General features: G+C 38.9%; 1 protein-coding gene across 1 annotated transcript in view; it reads left to right on the forward strand.

The window, feature by feature from the left end:
* Positions 1–19,303, forward strand: part of TRPC4 (transient receptor potential cation channel subfamily C member 4) — a gene marked incomplete at both ends in the record, with an annotated part of 101,338 nt that overhangs the window by 60,631 nt on the left and 21,404 nt on the right. Inside the window, one exon of the mRNA XM_084266429.1 lies at positions 13,816–13,955. Coding sequence (XP_084122555.1) covers positions 13,816–13,955 — 140 coding nt within the window. The remainder of the gene's footprint in view (positions 1–13,815; positions 13,956–19,303) is intronic.

The raw sequence follows: 19,303 nt of genomic DNA on the forward strand, positions 1-19,303 counted from the left end.
ATGCTTTCTGATATTTGCCCCATGATAGCACAGAATAAACAAGTCCTCACCACCAGCCTTCACTTTAAGGTGCGTTGTCATTCTCTGTGTAAATATGTAAATATGGCTGCTAACGTTAAAAAGCCAATATCTAGTATTATTGCAAAGAAATTAATCGATCTGGCAGGCTGCTTAGAATGACATTTCCTACAGACAAAGTAGACTAACTTCAGTGGGTGAGATTAACATTTAAATATGAAAAACAAGAATTAAGAGACCAATACAAAAAACAGTAGTTTAGTACCTTATTTCCCTAGAACTAAATGCTGCCATTCTGAGGAGGAGCAGGGGGCTCTTCTGTGCTGTCCTGTGCCCAGAGGATGTATTAGCAGCTTTTCTGTCCAGTCTTCCAAAATAGCAGGTCAGCATCTATCCAAATTTCACAGTATCCTGTGGTTGAAGGGTAATAAGAACAAACACATAGCTGACACATAGACCTTGAGATGCCAGAGTGGGTTTTATCATTAACCTGCCTTTGTAAAGAAGGAACTTAGAGCCCAGAGAAAAAGGCACAATTTGAGAAGGGCGAGGGCTAGTTTGAGCTAAAGGCAGTTCTACAATTGTGACTAAGTCCTCCAGAAAACGTGCAGCAGGAGGGGGAAGAACCTCCATTGCCCTCAACCTCTGACACTACTGTTTACTTAGGAAAGATTTTAAATAACTCAGCATCCAAAAGCACGTGTTGGAAGAAACCATTAACCCTGAGAATTATGACTATCAAGATGACTATCATTTCTAAAAACAACACTAATATTTCCAGTACAGACTCATATGGCCAGATGATGCCTGTACTTCTAGTCAAGGAAACTGCTTATATAAAAACATATTCAGGAGCATGAGTAAAGATAATAGTCAGATACCACGTGGTCAAATAGTTTGTGGTTATTATAGACTGTAATGTTCAGAAAAACTCTACCTTCCAGAATCTCTTGCATCTAAACCAACGTATTTTACAAACTGTTTTCTAGGGTTTCCGTTGGTTTCCTGTAATTCCATGTTTCAAGTTTGCTGGGTTAAACTTTCATACTTGAGTTGCCAAATAAGGCCCCAGATTCACCCATCTTAATCTCAGGCAATGCGTTAGGCACCTGAATTCCCTCTATCACTGAAGGAGACAGACACAGATCTCCACAGGATGCTTCAGCTCACAGTTTGTGATCAACATACCCATTTCAGTGAGGTTTTTGGTTTTTTTTTAAGGAATCATTCTCAGTTTTCATATTCACCTAAATACAAACTGTGGTCTAGTCATCATTTAATAAACTAAATAGTTTTATTAAGTCCTTGTCAATAAGCTAAGGTTAGTTTCAGGGCCACAATTTAGTCTGTCATCTCTTCAAAATGTACAGTTATGTAGCACTGGTAAAAAGAGTAAATGCAGCACGTAGAATTATACAAGGGAGCCAAAATCTGAGGTACATAGATATATCTTTGCATTTTCTGGATGTAGATGAAAAATGTTAATGTCTGAGACAAAACTAATGTGCCTCTAGGGTTACACCTAGTCTCTGAAATTGGAAACATGACCAAGTAAAACCTTTTCCCAAAGCAAAGGTTCCCCTGGAGCAGCTACAGAATGTCAAAACTATTAACATTTTAAACAGTAGAATTCTTTTTTGTCTTCCTCTTAATTCATGCTCTGCGTGCAGTTTGCATTTTAATAGCTACCTCCCTTAAAATGAAGGGAGAAAGAGGAACTCTACTTTCCAAGCTTCTAATTGACATGAATTTCAGCATCAAGTCATAGAACTGGTTTGGGAAAGATATTTAAGAGCATCAAGTCCAGCCATTAACTTAACACTGCCAAGTCTACCAATGTCCCAGAACACCACAACTACCTGTTTTTTAAAAATCTGCAGGAATGGTGACTCAACCAATTCCCTGGGCAGCCTGTTCCAGTAATTGACAACCCATCCAGTGAAGAATTTTTTCCTAACGTCCATTCTAAACCTCCCTTGACATAGCTTGAGGCCATTTCCTCATGTGCCATCACTTGTTACTTGGAGAGTAGACCAGCATCCACCTCAGCTACAACCTCCTTTCAGATATTTTTAGAAAGATAAAGTTTTCCCTCAGCCTTGTTTCTCCAGATTAAACAACCCCAGTTCCCTCAGCTGCTCCTTATAAGACTTGTGCTCCAGACCCTTCACCAGCTTCATTACCCTTCTTTAGATACACTCCAGCACCTTAATGTCTTTCTTGCAGTGAGGGGCCCAAAACTGAACACAGTACTTGAGGTGTGGCCTCACTAGTGTTGAGTACAGGGGAACAATCCCTTCCCTAGTCCAGCTGGCCACACTATTCCTGATATGAGCCAAGATGCTTTTGGCCCTTTTGGCCACGTGGGCACACTGCTTGCTGCTATTCAGACAGTTGTTCCTTTTCCTCCAGGCACCGTTCTTCCCCAAGCTTGTAGCAGCATTGCAGGGGAGGATTGTGACCTAAGTGTAGGACCCAGCACTGAGTCTTGTTGAACCTCATAGAGTTGGCCTCAGCCTATCAATTGAGCCTGTCCAGATCCTTCTGTAAAGCCTACCCTCAAACAGAACAACACTCCTGGCCATCTTGATGTAGTCTGCAAACTGACTGAAGTTGCACTTAATCCCCTCACCCAGATCACTGACCAACACACTAAAGAGAACCGGTTCCAATATGGGCCCTGGAGCTCAGGGTCACAAGCACCACTTGTGACCAGCTGCCAACTGGATTCAACTCAATTCACCACAACTCTCTGGGCCGAACCATCTAGTGAGCTTTTTATCCAGAATACACCAGTCGAAGCCAATTTCTCCAAGAGAATGGAGCATATGTATTTTTCATAGAATTTAACAAGTTTTGAGATTGTCCATAACAATCTACAGTTTCCAGTGATCAAGCAGTTATTAACATTTGTCAACTACTATGTAATAGAAGACTGAATGTGCATAATTAGCACATATTAAAAGTGTCACTGGAGTAGGAGGCTCAGAGGAAAAACCTGTATTAGGCTACATTTCCATGGAGACTATCGATTTTACATTTTAAAAGTCTCTTAAGGAAACTTCTGCATTAATTTTATTTTTCTTTTACGTGATTAGATGATTACACAAGTGGTGTTACAGTATGTGGTGGTTATTCGTGGAACAATAACTCAGTATAAAAAGGCTAATCTTATACCTTTAAGAAGCAGTTGTGGAAAATTCTCTCAGTGAGAAGATCTGAATGTCCTGTCCTTGCATTTAAATAAATAGGAAACAAGCTTTTTCTGGTAAGGAAAATTAATTCTGTTCTTTATATTACCTGTCAATTCTGATATCCCAAGCATGCCAGATGTTTTATAGAATCACAGGCCTGTTGCTTGTATTTGAGGATCCATCACCACTGAAAAAAAGGCAGAAAAACAAGAACTCTGTGTTGTGGAAAAAATTAAGGAAGAACAGTATGTTTCATCATCAAATTTCCCATCCAGTTGCTGAGTGGCCCCTGAGCATTATAACAGTGATACAAAGGGGAGATTAAGTAAGGCCCTCTGTGTGCCTTGATGGCAGCACACATAAGAATCACATAGATCCCTACAGACTTGCCATACCTGTTCTTCTGCTCTAAACCCTAATCCCAGACCTAGCAGTGAGCATGCTAAATGTTCTCACAGTGGGCATTCAGTTTACCAGGGAGTGCTACAAAATACAGAAAAGAAAGCTGACAGCCAGAAAAACTTTGTGCTTCGAAGATGTGGTTAAAAATCTCCCTGCCCGTTCGTGGCTGCAGCAAAAGGAACATTTTTTTGGCAAATTTGTTTTGATGAGCTTTTTTCTCTTTTATGGGCATCTTTAAATGCTCATCATAATTATGTTGTTCAGAATAGTGCCTGGAGCAGGAATGCTTCAGTGCCTTACTGAATGTTTGTAACAATGCATTCCCCATCCTTACTGTCAGAGTGGTTTATTCTGTTGGAGTATATGAATCTATAGAGAATGTGGATGTTTGGGAACTGTGCAAACTGCAAACATTTGTGGTCAGCAAACTGCTGGTGGGAGGTATGGGAGCGTACAGTCTTGTCAGTACTTGACACAATGTACATCCAAACCAATAGCACGGCAAAACACTTCGTATGAAATGATCAGAGGTGAGAAGTTCACTCTGCATCATCTTCCAAATTTGGTCAAGAAAGCGTTGTGTAAAAAATGAAACAGTTACTACAAATTGATGTGTTCCGGGCAGAAAATATAAAGGATAATATGAACAGCAAGATGAAACAGTACATAACCAGTAGTGACGAGTAAAGTGCAGAAGAGGAAAATAATCCTAGACAAAGCTGGAACAGAACTACTAGTCAGAAAGAAGGATAATGCACATGACCATTCAAGGCCAACACAGGCTAACTGAACTGCTCAACACAGGCTAACTAAAACAATAGATCAGATTGCTCAGGTCCTTGCCTAGTCAAATCTTGAATCTCTTCCTGTGTCTAGCAACTGGTTAGCTTTTTCCTGGTATCAGCTGGAATATCCCATGCCACAATGCAACCTCTTGCCCTTCCAATGTGCACCTCTATGACAAGTCTGGCAGACAAGCAGCAGTTTCATTAGTGGATGACAACAGTAATATCCCCCCACTAGTGTCTTCTTCTCTAGGCGGAACAAACCCAACTTCCTTGGCCTCTTCTTGTACACCATGTGATCCAGCCCCAAGTCACCTTGGCTGATACTTGTCTTTGTGTGTTTAAGATTTAATCTAGAATGGGGTTGCCATTTCCAAAACTGAGATCAAATAAAAATGTCTTGATTACGGTAAAAGAAGTCAGGAGACTTTTTCTTGGGAAAACATTTTCAGTGGTGCCATGACCTCCAGTTAACTATGGGTAACCATGTGTATTTTTTGCTATTCTATTAAAAATCTATCCTAGAGTTGAAAAACCTTTGTAAATGTGTCTCCCATCTAAAATAGATGTGTGAATAAAGACTGCACTTTAGTTCCTGAATCCCATTCATAGTGTCAAGACAGCCATAATTAATGGCTGCTAGTTGCAGTGGCAGAGATGTGGTCCAGGACAAGGATATCCCTGCACTTTGCAAACCTGGAACCTTTTGCTTTATTCTCTCTTCAAATCCTTTCCCTAAGCATTCAGGATCAGCTGCAATTTAGGCTAGATGGAACAGTGTGCTGCCTATCTTTATTGGTCTTTTACATTGTTCAAATAGAGTACAGAAAATAAAGGGAGTTCTCTTCCTTGATAATGACTGAATGTTCATTTTATATGCACATTTATTAGCTATGGCAAACTTGCTTTCTCAGACAATGACTTAGAGCTGCATGCAAGGACTCTGCTTTTACAGTATAATAGGAAATAATCATATACAGACAACAAATCAGTGCAATGAGATTGGCAATCACAATATTTTGCTGAAGAAAAATACTGGTTTTGGCAAGATCCAGATACACTCTTTGGCCTTCAATTGAAAAGCATTGTGCTTTCTCCCTAGCATTCAAATATTTCACATTTTAACATTACTGTCATATAGCATGAGGATAGAGACAGCAGAAAATGCCTACATTATGTGTGTAAAGCCTGACTTTGATGCCTTTGCTTCCTAGTAGGGACCCTTAGTAAGGTGGCTAAAGACATCTGTAGGGATTTTTGTCTTCTTTAATTCTCTTTTCCTTCAGAAGATTCCCATCCTCCCATTTTCAGTTGAATGTTTCACCCCCCACACCATTATGCCTGCCTTAGTACTCTTCTGGGATAGAGGTTTGGTTGTCCCTCAGGCTGAGAAAAGGCGGCTTTCCTTTTCCATGTGAAAGATACCATTTTTGGCAATACGTGGGGTGGCTAGCCTGGATACATAGGTCATCTGAAATGGCACTAGACACTTTTACTTAAGCATGATAAATTAAAAAACCTAGTATCTTTCATGTTTCTCTAGTTCGTGAAAACTGCACCATCACCATTTATAGTCCACTGGTATGGAAAGCTTAGATACATGAACCTGAAATTATTTGGATGAATATCTTTGATTAATTTGAACTTTATTAACCCCCACTGGACCACTCTTATTGTACATAACAGTCAATTTAGTTACAGTTAGTTAACAGTTACAATTTATTTTCACATACAATTTTTCTCGGCTTTTATTCCTATTCTTAAACCAAAGCCCTCTTTTAAAGAGGGGGAAAAAAAAAGGAAGAAAAATGGCCAACAATTTTGAGATAGATGTAGTAAGTTAAATCTCTTCTAATCATCCACTATGATAATGAACTACAAGTCATTTGCATTTCAGAACATCTTGCAAAGGAAATTCAAAAGACTGCTTAAAAAAAATTAACTGCTAATCACATATATTTGCTTGAAAATCAGACTTCTTTCTATTGAAGTTATGTAAGGATGTGTGTGGTCTAAAGATACCAGTTAGTATCCTTTCTACAGATCAAAGAATCATGGAATCATAGAATGGTTAGGGCTAGAAGGGACCTCAAAGATCACGGGCAGGGACACCTCTCACTAGACCAGGCTGCTCAGGACCTCATCCAACCTGGTCTTGAACACCTCCAGGGAGGGGGCATCTACCACCTCCTTGGGCAACCAGTTCCAGTGCCTCACCACCCTGGTAGTGAAGAATTTTTTCCTAATATCCAATCTAAATCTATTCACCTTCCAATTTAAAACCATTCCCCCTCATCCTGTCACTACTAAGATACCAGGTTAAGGGAACAGCTGTCCCATTTATATGGATGCCATAGTGCATAAATACTCAAGCAACTGAATAATCTGATGCTATTGGACCAGGTGGTGAAACTGAGCCATAAATAGTTAAGGAGCTCTTCATACTGATTTTCCAAACCATTTCCACCTGCCATTCCATAGTGGGTGAAATACATCTATATAATGACATAATTCATAACAGCGTGCCTAGGACAGTTTAATTTGCAGCTGATTACTGTTTCCTAGAAATTTTATTTTTTCTTAGGGATTGGACTAAATGACCTTTAAAGGTCCCTTCCAACCCAGACTATTCTATGATCCCTTCCTTGAACAGATGAGTAAACACACTGCTGATGCATAATCAGCACTGAATGATCTCAGATCTGCTGTAGTTCGTCCAAAAAGCTCGAATACTCCGTAATCCTTGCATTGTTCATTACCTTTTCACTGCACTCCAGAGGCATTGCTAAACTCATCTTCACTGCTTCTGTGGGGGAAGGAATTAAATCCAATTGTATAGATAAGAAAGTGAAGACAAGGAGTGAATTGAGGTTACATATTAAGAATTCTCAGAGTTGAGTTGTGTGCACAGATAAGTCAAACCAGCAATTTCCAGACTCATCTTACTTGAGTGTAATTGTCATGGGAAGAGAACTGGGACATAAGTGATGCTTCTGGCCATGTAATTCTCAGCTCTTTCCCTGCCCAGACACAGGACCCAGACACTGTGCACAGTTGTTCCCCACCTGAACACCAATTTTCCTGTCCCAAGGGGAAAGCAGAAGGCGTGTTTTTGTTGGGGTTTTTAAAATTTATTTTCTGCATGATCCTTTGAAATAGCTGTTAACAAAATATGCTGCAGATTGGGAGTCCCTGAATTATGCCAGGATGTCTCTCTGTTCCTCTTTCTACCTTTGCATACCTTCAGCAGAGATCAGTTCATCAGCCCAGGTGTAAAACAAAAGAGATATTTCAAGCCTTATCAATGCTCACTGAATTCCCTGGAATTACTTTCTTTTGTTTCAGAGAGCTTTGGATCCTTAGCAGCTTCTCTCACTTCTTATATCTCTGAAAACCCCTAGATAGCATAGTAGAGCAAAGTTGAGTTTGTCAGTTAAATGGTTTCACAGTCCAGTGAAAGTATGTTCTCCAAGAAACACACTAAAAGGTTGTTGAACTTGGCATGCAGAGATTGACCCTGAGGAACCTCTTGCTTCCCATCACTTAATGGTAAGGAACAAAAATAGCACAGAGCAACCAACCTTTGCTGGGAAAGGTAAGGACAAAATTAGCTAGGGATCCACAAATGTTTTTAAAACCAAAAATAGGTCAGGACACTGCCTTTCCTATCTTTCTTTGATAACTCATGATATTATTATTTACAGTGAGACTTTAAATGTATGTATAAACAATAAAAACCAGTGTTGTAGAGATAGCATAGTATTTCTATAGTTATCTTCCAGCCTCCACAGAAAGGCTTAACCTAAGTGACAGAGAAGATTTGTAAGAGAATTGAGCTGCTGCCCTGCTTAAAGTCAAAAGGTGTGAGTGTGCAATCTGAGCCTTATTTTATGAACAGAAAAGTATGTCCAGTCATTTCAGTGTCTAACATCCAAAAATTTCAAGACTGGAAGTAATAGTTCTTGTAGATAAGAATATATATAATAAAGTATTATTTTATCTGTGTATATGTATTTATCTTTGTATACAAAAATCTGCAGATTCATCCTCTCTAGTAAGTGATATCCATTACTCAATTCTTAAAGAGTTTTAAAAGTCTTATGAGGTAATTATAGTGAAATACAGCATTTTTTCTAAGGAAGATTTAGTTTTATTTCAGTGCCTTTTGTTCTTCAGTTGGAAGGATTTTAATTTCCATCCATCTTGTTGGCTTGGAAGTTTTTTTTTATATAATATGTAGGATTTATTTTAGAAGAAAGAACTTTTCTCGTCAATGTTCAGAAATGTTTACTGTGAAAATATATTTAGCGCACAGTTTCCTTTTTTTCTTTTTCCCCCTCCAGATTTATTTTATCTGATCTATTTTGGTCCCTTTCTTGCAAAAGGCAAACTGGACTTCAGTCAAATGGCTGCATTGATCAGCTTGCATGTATAATACTTCACAGTACTACACAAAACCTTTCCACGGTGTCTGTCATTACCAGGGCCTCATGTGGTCTGTAGGATTCTTGCCCTGAATTTATGTCTATTTGATTCCATTAAAACCACAGGGTGTATAATGAAATTTGTTTCAATCATCTCAGCCCGTTTCTAAATATCCATGCTGTTATTCCTCTTTTACTGCTCCAGTACCTAGTTGCAAACAATACAACAAATGCTTGAAAGTCTCACCTTCAACTTTTCAATTTAAGTCCTTGATTAATGAGGTGGAAGGCTGCATAATGTTGATAATTTCCTTTCAAGTGGCAATAAATGATAAAAGCATGTTGATGGGGAATGGATAGGTGAGGGTATAAGAGGCAGGTGTGAAATCTAGTTGGTGTGAAGAGATGGGAAGGGCACAGCTGGAGCAAAGGGACATCCAGAATATAGGAAAGATTATCCAGTCAAAACGGTGAAATTTGTTCTGGGTGGAATTATTTCAGCTAAATACAGGCACCTGGGAAGTTAGCCATCTGTTTTCATTCAGCCTGATCCTGCATGGATCCCTTTTCAGTCAGTGGGAAGACTGAGCCACCTGCAGATGACAGGATTATTGCCTTGGAAATGCTTGTTTCATCCCAGGGCTATAAAGAAAGCTTTGGGCAGTGAACTTGTCCCCAACTTGACTGTGTAAAGGCTCTTGCTTTTAGATCTCCCCTTTGTATTTGGCTGGTTCCTCTTAGCAATTTTCCCTCAATGCTTGTGTACAGTCTGGTGATGTCCCCTCTGCTTTGTTGAGACGTCTTTCTCGCTGCTGAACACGTAGCTCTGACATGACGTTGCTGCTTTGGCACATTAATAAGCAGACAATTCTTGGACTCTTGATCTCTTTGCTACCTGTAACAATGCAGCCATTAGGCAGTCCTGGCACTGTGTGTCTTCTCCTCTTCTATCGTGTCAGATCGTATTTTGCAACTGCCCAAAAGTCTCTTTAGATAATAAAGTCAGGTTGTGTCTAGCTGTCCGTAAGTCTTCTAAATAGAAAAGGGAAGTGTGCAAGGTCACAGAGATACTGCTGCCCTTTTTTAAAAAAAATACATGTATTTTCCTAGCCTTTTCCTGATACTCCCAAGGAATGTAGCAGAACAAAATTGGCATATTGTATTCAGACCCTGTGAAGGTGAGAGCTAACTGACTTGTGCCCTCTGACCCTTCCTCTTTGTAGAAAGGTTTAGTTATGATCTACAGCAGGATTTCAAGACCTGTGGCTATGTGAGCATAAAATGATCCTAAAGAGCACAACCTGGAATACACAAAGTTCATTGCTCAGAATAGGTCCATATATAAGCTCAACAGAACTTAGAGAAACCTTCAGTTTTGCAAAAAGGCTCCAGCATTTCAGAATATGCTTTTCTAGGATAACCCTTCATGCATACTTGGGAGGATTTACAGAAATCCAGAGATCCCAGTTTTTCTGGCATTCATTTCTCCAATTAAATACCCCTCAGGATACCTAGCCATAGAGGCCTGGTACCTCCGAAGACTCTGATCCCAACTTTCGCAGTGAGATTGCCCTGGTCTTGTGGATTTTGGTGATCAACCTTAGGATTTTGTACCTTCAAATATTTGCCTTCAAAAAGATATATCTGGGAAGCTGTACTTGTGCATACATGGCTTTTGTGTCTGTCACAAACATAGCATCCATCAGTCAGTCTAGCTTGAATTTCTCAGAGACTCCTAAGATTTTAGCAACTGTATATCTGGATTTTGCACTCAGGTGCTTTGACTGGCAAGAAAGACTGAACATCTCCAGTATAACCAATAAAAATATGTAGGATTTCCAGTTTTCCATAACCATTAGCTTGAAAAGAGCAAGCCCTGCATCAGGATGAACATAGAAGTTGTCTTGAACCAAGAGAAAATTTAGTAGCGCAGCTGTTACAATGTCAAAGAGCACTTAGAACTTTCAGATGCCAAATGACTTCAACATTACTGGTAGTTTGGACTAGTTTTTAATTCAAAATGATCGCATTTACAACAGCCATATACTCTCTTCCACTATTCTGTAATGGGTCAGTATTTCTCTGTTAGTGTCAACTCTGCAATTATATTTCATTTTCTGAAGCCCAGGAAGTGCTTGGAAGAACAGTCTGGCTTTTCACTCACAAAACAAATCAACTGCAGCAGCATTAGTCAGCATTTCTTTTTCAATCTGTACGTAATTCTATTATATTTTAGGCAGTGCCATCAAAGTATATGATCGTAGAATCATAGAATTGTCTTGATTGGAAGGAACCCTTTAGATCATCAAGTCCAATGATCACCCTAACTTGCCAAACACCACTAAACCATGTCCCTCAGCACCACACCTAACCATCTTTTAAATACCTCCAGGGTTGGAGACTCCATCACTTCCCTGGGCAGCCCTTTCCAATGCATAACAACCTTCTCTGTGAAGAAGTTTTTCCTAATATCCAATCTAAACCTCCCTTGGTGTGTGATGATGCTGAGCAAAGACTCTTACAGAGAACAGCTCTGTTGCATTTGTGTCAGTTCATGTCTTTGGCTGGTTGTGAATCATGGAATATCTCAGCAGAAGACATTAATGGACCTACAGCCTCTCGCTTAAGCATTCTTTTTATTAATCATCTCAACCTATAACTGCCCTGTTTTAAAAGTGTGCTTTAAAGGGAATGCTTAACTGTGATGAATTACAAAAGAGTTAATTTAATTCTATGAATGTATTGATTTGTGTAAAGCCTTTTCTTTGGGGATTTTCTATTAGTGCTACTGTGCTTTCTGTGCCATAGCAGTCTTCCCAATGTCTGGGAAGCTACATCTGTATTATTAAACAAAGAAGGCCAAGGAACAGTTCTCTAACAGTGAGGCTTAGGGCCATAGCTGTCATCCCAATGTCTGGGAAGCTACATCTGTATTATTAAACAAAGAAGGCCAAGGAACTGTTCTCTAACAGTGAGGCTTAGGGCCCATATCTGCATTACACAGCCTTTAGCTCCAGATTGCCTCTTAGCCTGGAGCCAGGTGTCCCCAAGCTTCTGTAGCACTGTAGCACAAGGGTTATTTTATGTGACATTCGTACATTGGGGTGATTCAGAGCAGTGTCTGAAATGTGAGGGTATAGTGCTGATCATGAAACATCTGCTTTTATGACCTGATGATGATTGACATTGTGCCTAAAGAGTAGCAGAAGAACAAGCAGGGATATTTGTGAATATATTTGAAGGTTGGAGGGGACTCTGGAGGGAAGGGGCAGCCAGACCTGCTGTTGTCAGTTTCATACTGTGTGTCAGGAGGGACCAGCTCTTTGAAGAGTAAACAATTGAGTCATTTCACAGGTATTTAGGAGCCTGCCTAGTAGCCTTGTGAAGGTGTGTTTCCTTTGTGATGGCACTTGGACAGTTAACAGCAGCAGTGGACACTGCTAGTGGATGTTGACTCCTGCCATGCAATAGTGTTCAACTGTTTTCTCACTGTGACTCATCACAATTCATTGCAGCTTGAAAATAAATGTTAGCTTCTTGATAGTGCTCTATTTTGTGTGTTAGTTTTACCTTATCTGATCTGTTAGGGTTGCACTCAGTCTGTCTAGGCTGCTGTAGGCCCGAAAATCCTGTATCTCACTTCCCACCATGGTGCTTTCTCAGAATGTGCTCCCACAGCTGAAATAGTGATGGTGGCATGGCTGGAAATGAACTCTATGCAAATAAATGTGCTATACAAATGAGATGATTTATGTACTCCTGAGGCTTGTGGTTATCGGTGGTGACACGCAGAAGCCAGACAGAAACGTGGCTGAGATTTTAAGGGATAAAGTGATGAGGAAGGGAACCTTTCCTTTTGAAAGCAATCAGGAGATTATTTTTTAGGGATCGTGTTTGGGGGAAGACACAAGTTTTCCATGCAGATAACTAGAAGACCGATGAGACCAAATGTTAAGGTTCAAGGTGAATTAAGCCTAGATTACAGTGATGCAGGAGTCTATAGGCCCCTGCATGGAATCTGCTTAATGTTTTCTAAATGAACATGTGATAAGCAGATGGATAAAAGCCATGTTGAATTCACTGTATCTCAGCATCTATATGAGAGAGGCTTGTCTCTTTTGTGGTGAATTTTGTCCCTTTAATTAGCACAGAAGTAAGAAATTCCTTTAAGATAACTGTAAAAATTAAAGATTCTGTTGGGATTGTTATAAAAAATGCTCAGTAGATAATAACATGAAGTACGCATCTAAATACTGTTTTATCATACCATATTATACAATAATTTCGAGTATCTTCTTAAGAGATTTTTTTTTATGTTTACAGTGTTAAAAAGTCCCCACACAGTTGTCTCTGGAGCTGTTAAACCATGTTCACGTGTCAAGTCAACATGCAAAATTTCCCATTGGAATTTAATATTTCTGTATTATAAAGTATGCTCTGCACACCTGAAAACAGTTTCCATTCCTTCATATCCCAAAGGAAGGAATCAATAAAAATATTTTGTTGGAGACACTCCTCATTTCTATGCAAAAGGGAGATTTTAGAGCAGCATTGAAAACAATAGTAATTCTCTTCCTTTTTGTATGGCTTCCAATTGAAATATATTAATGTGTTGGAGTGAATCCTGCAGCCATAAATCTTTCAGTTTGAATTATACTGCAGCAGATACCAAGGACAGAGTTGGCAGTGGTGACCAGTTTTAAGACCCATTTTACATTTATTAGGATACAATGGGAAAAGAGATTGAAGAAAGCCAAAGAAATTGCTTTTGTAAAAGCAGATGATTTTTTTTTTGTTGTTTTGTCTGAAAAATTAATTCTGAAATTATTAATGGGAAGATAGAATTTCACCTAACTGTAATTTGGAGCACTTCTCCACCTTCCCTTTAAAATTAATGTAAGGACAATCAGTCCATTGTGAAATAAGTGTCTAGAATAGTCACATCCTTTTTTATTTAATATTCATGCTTAATGAATTGTGTTCTATTTACAGGTTTTATCTGGGGTGAAATTAAACAGATGTGGGATGGTGGACTACAGGACTACATTCATGACTGGTGGAACCTCATGGACTTTGTAATGAACTCCTTGTACTTAGCAACAATCTCTTTGAAAATTGTTGCATTTTCAAAGGTAAACTTTTTCTTAAAACTTCAACAAAATACTTAAGATAAATGAAGATAGGGTTCTTAAAACTTTCTTCTGTATTTGTTGGTTCTCAGGCTTGGTAAAGCAAGAGATGTATGATGCGCTTATTCAATATTCTGCTGCTATGACAAGAAGCTACATCAGGATAAGAGTGAACAAAACACTGTGATTTATACTTTTTTCTTTTTGGCCCAGGCAGTATTCTGTTATTTTAATCCTGAACAGTCATACTGTCATTTTCTTGGAAAAGGAAAATCACTGGTAATATTTAATGTTTGCAGAAAATTATGCTTTGTGTTAGTTTTTGCCTATTTTTCAGTAAGAAATTATTGCCCCAAAGACAATTTTATGCACCGGGCAAAACTTCCAGACAGGACTACAGGAAAAAATTACTCAAAATGGGGTGGGGGAGGGGAACAAAAAGCTGAGGGGCAAGATTTTAATTTTGTTTTGAAGATTTATGATAACAGCAACATGAAAAAGGAAAGCTGAAATGGTCACTCGTGTCTGGATATGTTAATTTTCTCATCCTCTTTGTGGACTTTTTGTAGATTGCTTTATATTCCCACTGTTTGAAGCATCTTCCAGCAAAACAGTCCTTCTTTCCAAAACTGTGGAACATGTTGCATTTTATATGTATTCCATATGAATCCGCAATATGACAGAAATTCCTCATAAAATTAAGTATTTTAATCCAAAAAATGGTCTTAAATGCAAGGAAACTACATCTGAAAGGAAATGAAATAATTTCTTAGCATCTGTCATGGAGCTCTTATCAATCACATCGAAGTAAAGATAACAAGCCCATTTATAACGGCCACTGTGATCAGCGTTGTGTTTCAGCTGTTTCGAGTTCCCTGCCATCAGCTATTCTGTATGCATGGAAGGAGAGTCTCTACTCTGACAAGATCCTTTTGGCTGGGAGGAGGAGGCAGTCAAGTAGCAGGTTATAGCTCCTTATCCTCAAGCAGCAGCTGTTCCCACTGCAGCCCTGCCATGAATATAGAGGAACTTAGGAACCTCTAATTTACATCATCTTGTGTTTATTCACAAGGTACACATGTCAGCTGATCAGGGCAGGGATGAGTAAAGACCAATGATCTCTGGACACACCAGCCTCCTCCTTGTGACAGAAGGTTTCTGGTATGCTGGCTCTCTGGCTGCAAACCTTTGGAAGTCCTCTCACTCAAAGAAATTTGGAGCTGTTGCCCAAAAGAGCAAGATGCTTAAAAGTGTGAAGAGAGCTGTCATCTATAGCTGATGAAATGCCTTTTTACACACAAGGTTGCCTTATCTTAAAGTGACTGGAAAATAGTTATTTCGCTGTCCCATTGTCCCAAGCAAGCAGTTCATTCAAAATGCATGTTTCCAAAGCATTGAAGATGGCCAATTATTTACTCCAGAATAATATTAATTAGAAGACATTCTAATCCTTTCATCTCCCATTTAGTTTCTGCTTATGGCAATCAGATTCCAAGGTGACAGTATCTGGGATAATGTGCATCCATTGCTCTCCAAATCAGTTCTTGCATGCTAATCACAATCAACACAGTGCATAAAGCACTATCTTTGGTTCTGTGGTTATTATTTTTTTGTACTGCATGTGCTTTTTGTTCCTTAAAAGAGCCTCAGTTGTGGCAGGCAATAGAAACATGAACGGAGTAACTGAATACCCAGTCACGCTTCCCTCAAATACCTACGAGTTCCGCACCTCTATGCCAGATGTGATTGAGATGATACCAAACATAACCACTACGTTTTGATGTAAAGCTTGTATTTTCATTTTCTACACCTTGCAAGACAAGTTTTTCTAAAATACAGCTTTTCTGTATTTATTGACTCAACCCTTACATGTATTCTACCTCCTATGAATCAGCTCAAACCACCTAAGAAAGGATTTTAACCAACTCTCTGGAACAAAATTAGAAGACTGCCCTCACGCTACTCTCCTGTGTGATGAATGTTCCCAGATAAAAATGTAGTGTTTATTGCCCGTTTGAGGCGCTCTGGCTGACATAGTCAAGCAGATGGATATTATTTACAGCAGCCAACGGGATAGCATAAAATACACCAAAGAGTGTAATTTCATGATGAGACAACTGCTAAGATAACTCAAAGTTATCTGTTTCACCGCCAGTATTCAAATAAAATGAGTACATCTCATATTTTTGAAAGGGCTATGCTTTTTGTCTCAGATTGTATATCAACATGTGAGGTCTTTTTAAATTACCCAGTATACCCACTGAAAATGCTGTCCCTGATAAATAATGTGATTATAAATAGCACATTGTCACATGTTTTATGAGATTAAAAGATGACTGATTTTAAGCAACATACCTGTTTTGATGGAGGATTATAAATATAAATAGAAATTGCACTCAGATAAATGGTCATTTTTGTGGTTTTGGAAGATAATTTATTGTGTACTGATGCATAAAGTTAGGTACAGTGCCAAGTTATGTGCAGACACTGCTTGCTTTATCTTAAATATTTGTTGAACTTGAGCATTGGACCTACTACTAAAGATTGCGTGCAAATTCATATTACTGAGTATGTGTCTCAGCCACTGACGTGAAAAGCTAGTAGAGAAACAGGCTCCTATTCAATGTAAGAACTCTGAAAAGTAACTAAAAATACATTTATTCCCCTCAATATTTACTGGATTAGTTATTACTGTGTCAGATCTGCTCTGTTCAGAGGTAAACAAGATGATGTTTCTCTTCCCATTCTGTAGAAGCTAAAATCTTAGTATGTTTGCATTGTAAAATAATTTTGATTGATGTTACACCAGATTCACAGAATAAATGTCAATTTAGATAGGAGCATTAATGCTGCTACCCCAAGAAAAAATACAGATTAATTACTCAGTGTAATAACTGTTTTAAAGTTTTTTGCTAGGCCACCCCCCTGTTCTCTTCTTATTGCTGGTCTGAAATTCTGCATAGTGAATGTAAAGACTGGGACTTATATTTGAAAATAGAAAGACGTCACATTCACATATGACCTTTCAGGAAAGGTTTTTAACTTCTTTTCGTGAAATGAATATTATTTAACCTTTACTTTTGTCATTGGAAACAAGGGGTCACATTTGACCAAGGTCCAACAGCCCAGTAGACAATCATGTAGTCTGATCTACATGTCTATTTGATTTCTCCTGGTGCTTTCGTGAGACCTACAGTTCATGACTTTTGTTTTCACGGGAGAACAGTGATCACTCGGATTTTTTTCTCACAAATTGTTCTGATATTAGATTTGCATTTAAATTGCTTTGAGTGAGGATCAAGAATTATTATCTTGTATTCTCTGTGTGACTTTGCACACTCATCATATATTTGCCTTGATATTTTGTTGCTTACATACTGTTCAGTTTGTTTTCTGCTCTTCTTAATTTTCCGTGGATGTGCCATGTACGTTTCCTAAAACCAATGAGACAATTATGGGTATTATTTAATCATGTTAAACAATGGTGGGCTTTGTTACACATCAAAAGGTTGTGTTTGGATTTGAAACGGGGACAGGAATTCAGCAGGGTCACAAAATAATAAAAGAAAGAGTCAACATCATGATTTACAGCAAGCTCAGCGTTGCTGTATTTGCTCTTGCCATTTTCCATTCCCTGGAACAATAACTATGTATTTATTCTATATAGAACAGAACAACAACAACAAGCATAAGTGAGAGAACAAATCATTTCTGCATGATTTGGGTTGTTTGGATCTAAAATACAGTTTTCTTTTTTTTCCCTATTTTCACTGTTTCTAATTTTGACATGCTTAGTGTTTTCCCTCTCCTGCTTTCTTTTTCTTTTCACACGCAAGGTTCTTTTTTCTCCTGGTTCTTGTTTGATACTCTAGATTTCAGCATCCTGTAGTTAGTGGAATCAGTAGAGCTTTATTGTCATACGCCTTTTACACTCATGGTTTTCTTTACACTATTTGTTGTGGTCTGCTATCTTGTACATTCACGGGTCATTTTCAAACTTCCTTCTCAGGCCTTCACCTTTCTCATTGTTTTTCAGCCAAGTATTTCCAGCCTCTTAAATCATGTCTCTTCAAAACCAAGAGTCCTCACTCTCTGCTTACAACTATGAGGCATTATGTGTTGTATCCACACATGCAGGAAGACCTTGAGCCCAAGAAAGGCAGTCAGTTAAGCTGGAAAAACGTGGTTGATTTTGTTTTTACAAATAAGAAGCAATTTGACCTTTTCTAACGGTTTTAACCCACCGTTTTTGTGTTTCAATCCAGAATATCATTAAAAAAGTCTTTTCTCCTTAACTTCATCTCTTCCAGGAAAGGTCACATTGGATACATCTTGTCAAACTACAACTGTAAGATAGGCTCTCCCCTGTCCCAATCATCAGTGAGGAAAATCAGAGAGTTAAACAGAAACCCATGTGACCTGTTTGCTATTATCTGGTTTTGCCCATTTTACATTGCTGACTGTCAAAGAAGGTGACAGAGAGCACAGATGTGGCTGTCCACATCTAATTGGTTTAATTTGATCCTCGTTCTCTTGCTATACCATATGTTATCCTTATTCAGTGTCCGATGGCTCCATGTTTATCTCAGAAAGGTATTTCTTAGATATGTTAGATATGCTTCATCTTCCTTGGAATCCGCCACTAGTTGCCTTCATCTAAAATATGCCTGCAGTTGCACGCTTTTCTTTCTCTACCAAAATCTCCATGTCTTTCTAGTTTAAAATATCTTCTTTTATTATTTTCAGGAATGTATTTTAACTCATTCCCCTGACACACCTTGTGTACTTTTCTGTAATCTGAGCATCTACTCCACTGTTCAGCACCTAGTCTTTGCTTGTATTGACGTTTCTTCCTAGTTACTTAATAGGTGCAAGTTTTCACATGGCAGGGATGTGAAGTGCTGTCAGAATTCAATATACCCCACCTGGAGTATTGTGTCCAGTTCTGGGCTCCCTGGTATAAAAAAGACAGGGATCTCCTGGAGAGAGTCCAGAGGAGGGCTACAAAAATGATTAAGGGCCTATGAGGAAAGGTTGAGTGAGCTGGGACTGTTCAGCCTAGAGAAAAGAAGACTAAGGGGGGACCTTATTAATGTTAATAAATATCTTAAGTATGGGATGCAGGGGGAAATGGCCGGCCTCTTTTCAGTGGTCTGTGAGGATAGGACAAGGGGCAATGGCTGCAAGTCAGAGCATAGGAAGTTCCGCACTGACATGCAGAACTTTTTCACAGTGAGGGCGACAGAGCCCTGGAATAGGCTGCCCAGGGAGGTGGTAGAGTCTCCTTCTCTGGAGATATGCAAGACCCGCCTGGACGCCTATCTGTGCAATATGAGCTAGGGACCCTGCTT

Source organism: Gallinula chloropus (assembly GCF_964237585.1).
Source record: "Gallinula chloropus genome assembly, chromosome: 1".
Taxonomy (NCBI): domain Eukaryota; kingdom Metazoa; phylum Chordata; class Aves; order Gruiformes; family Rallidae; genus Gallinula; species Gallinula chloropus.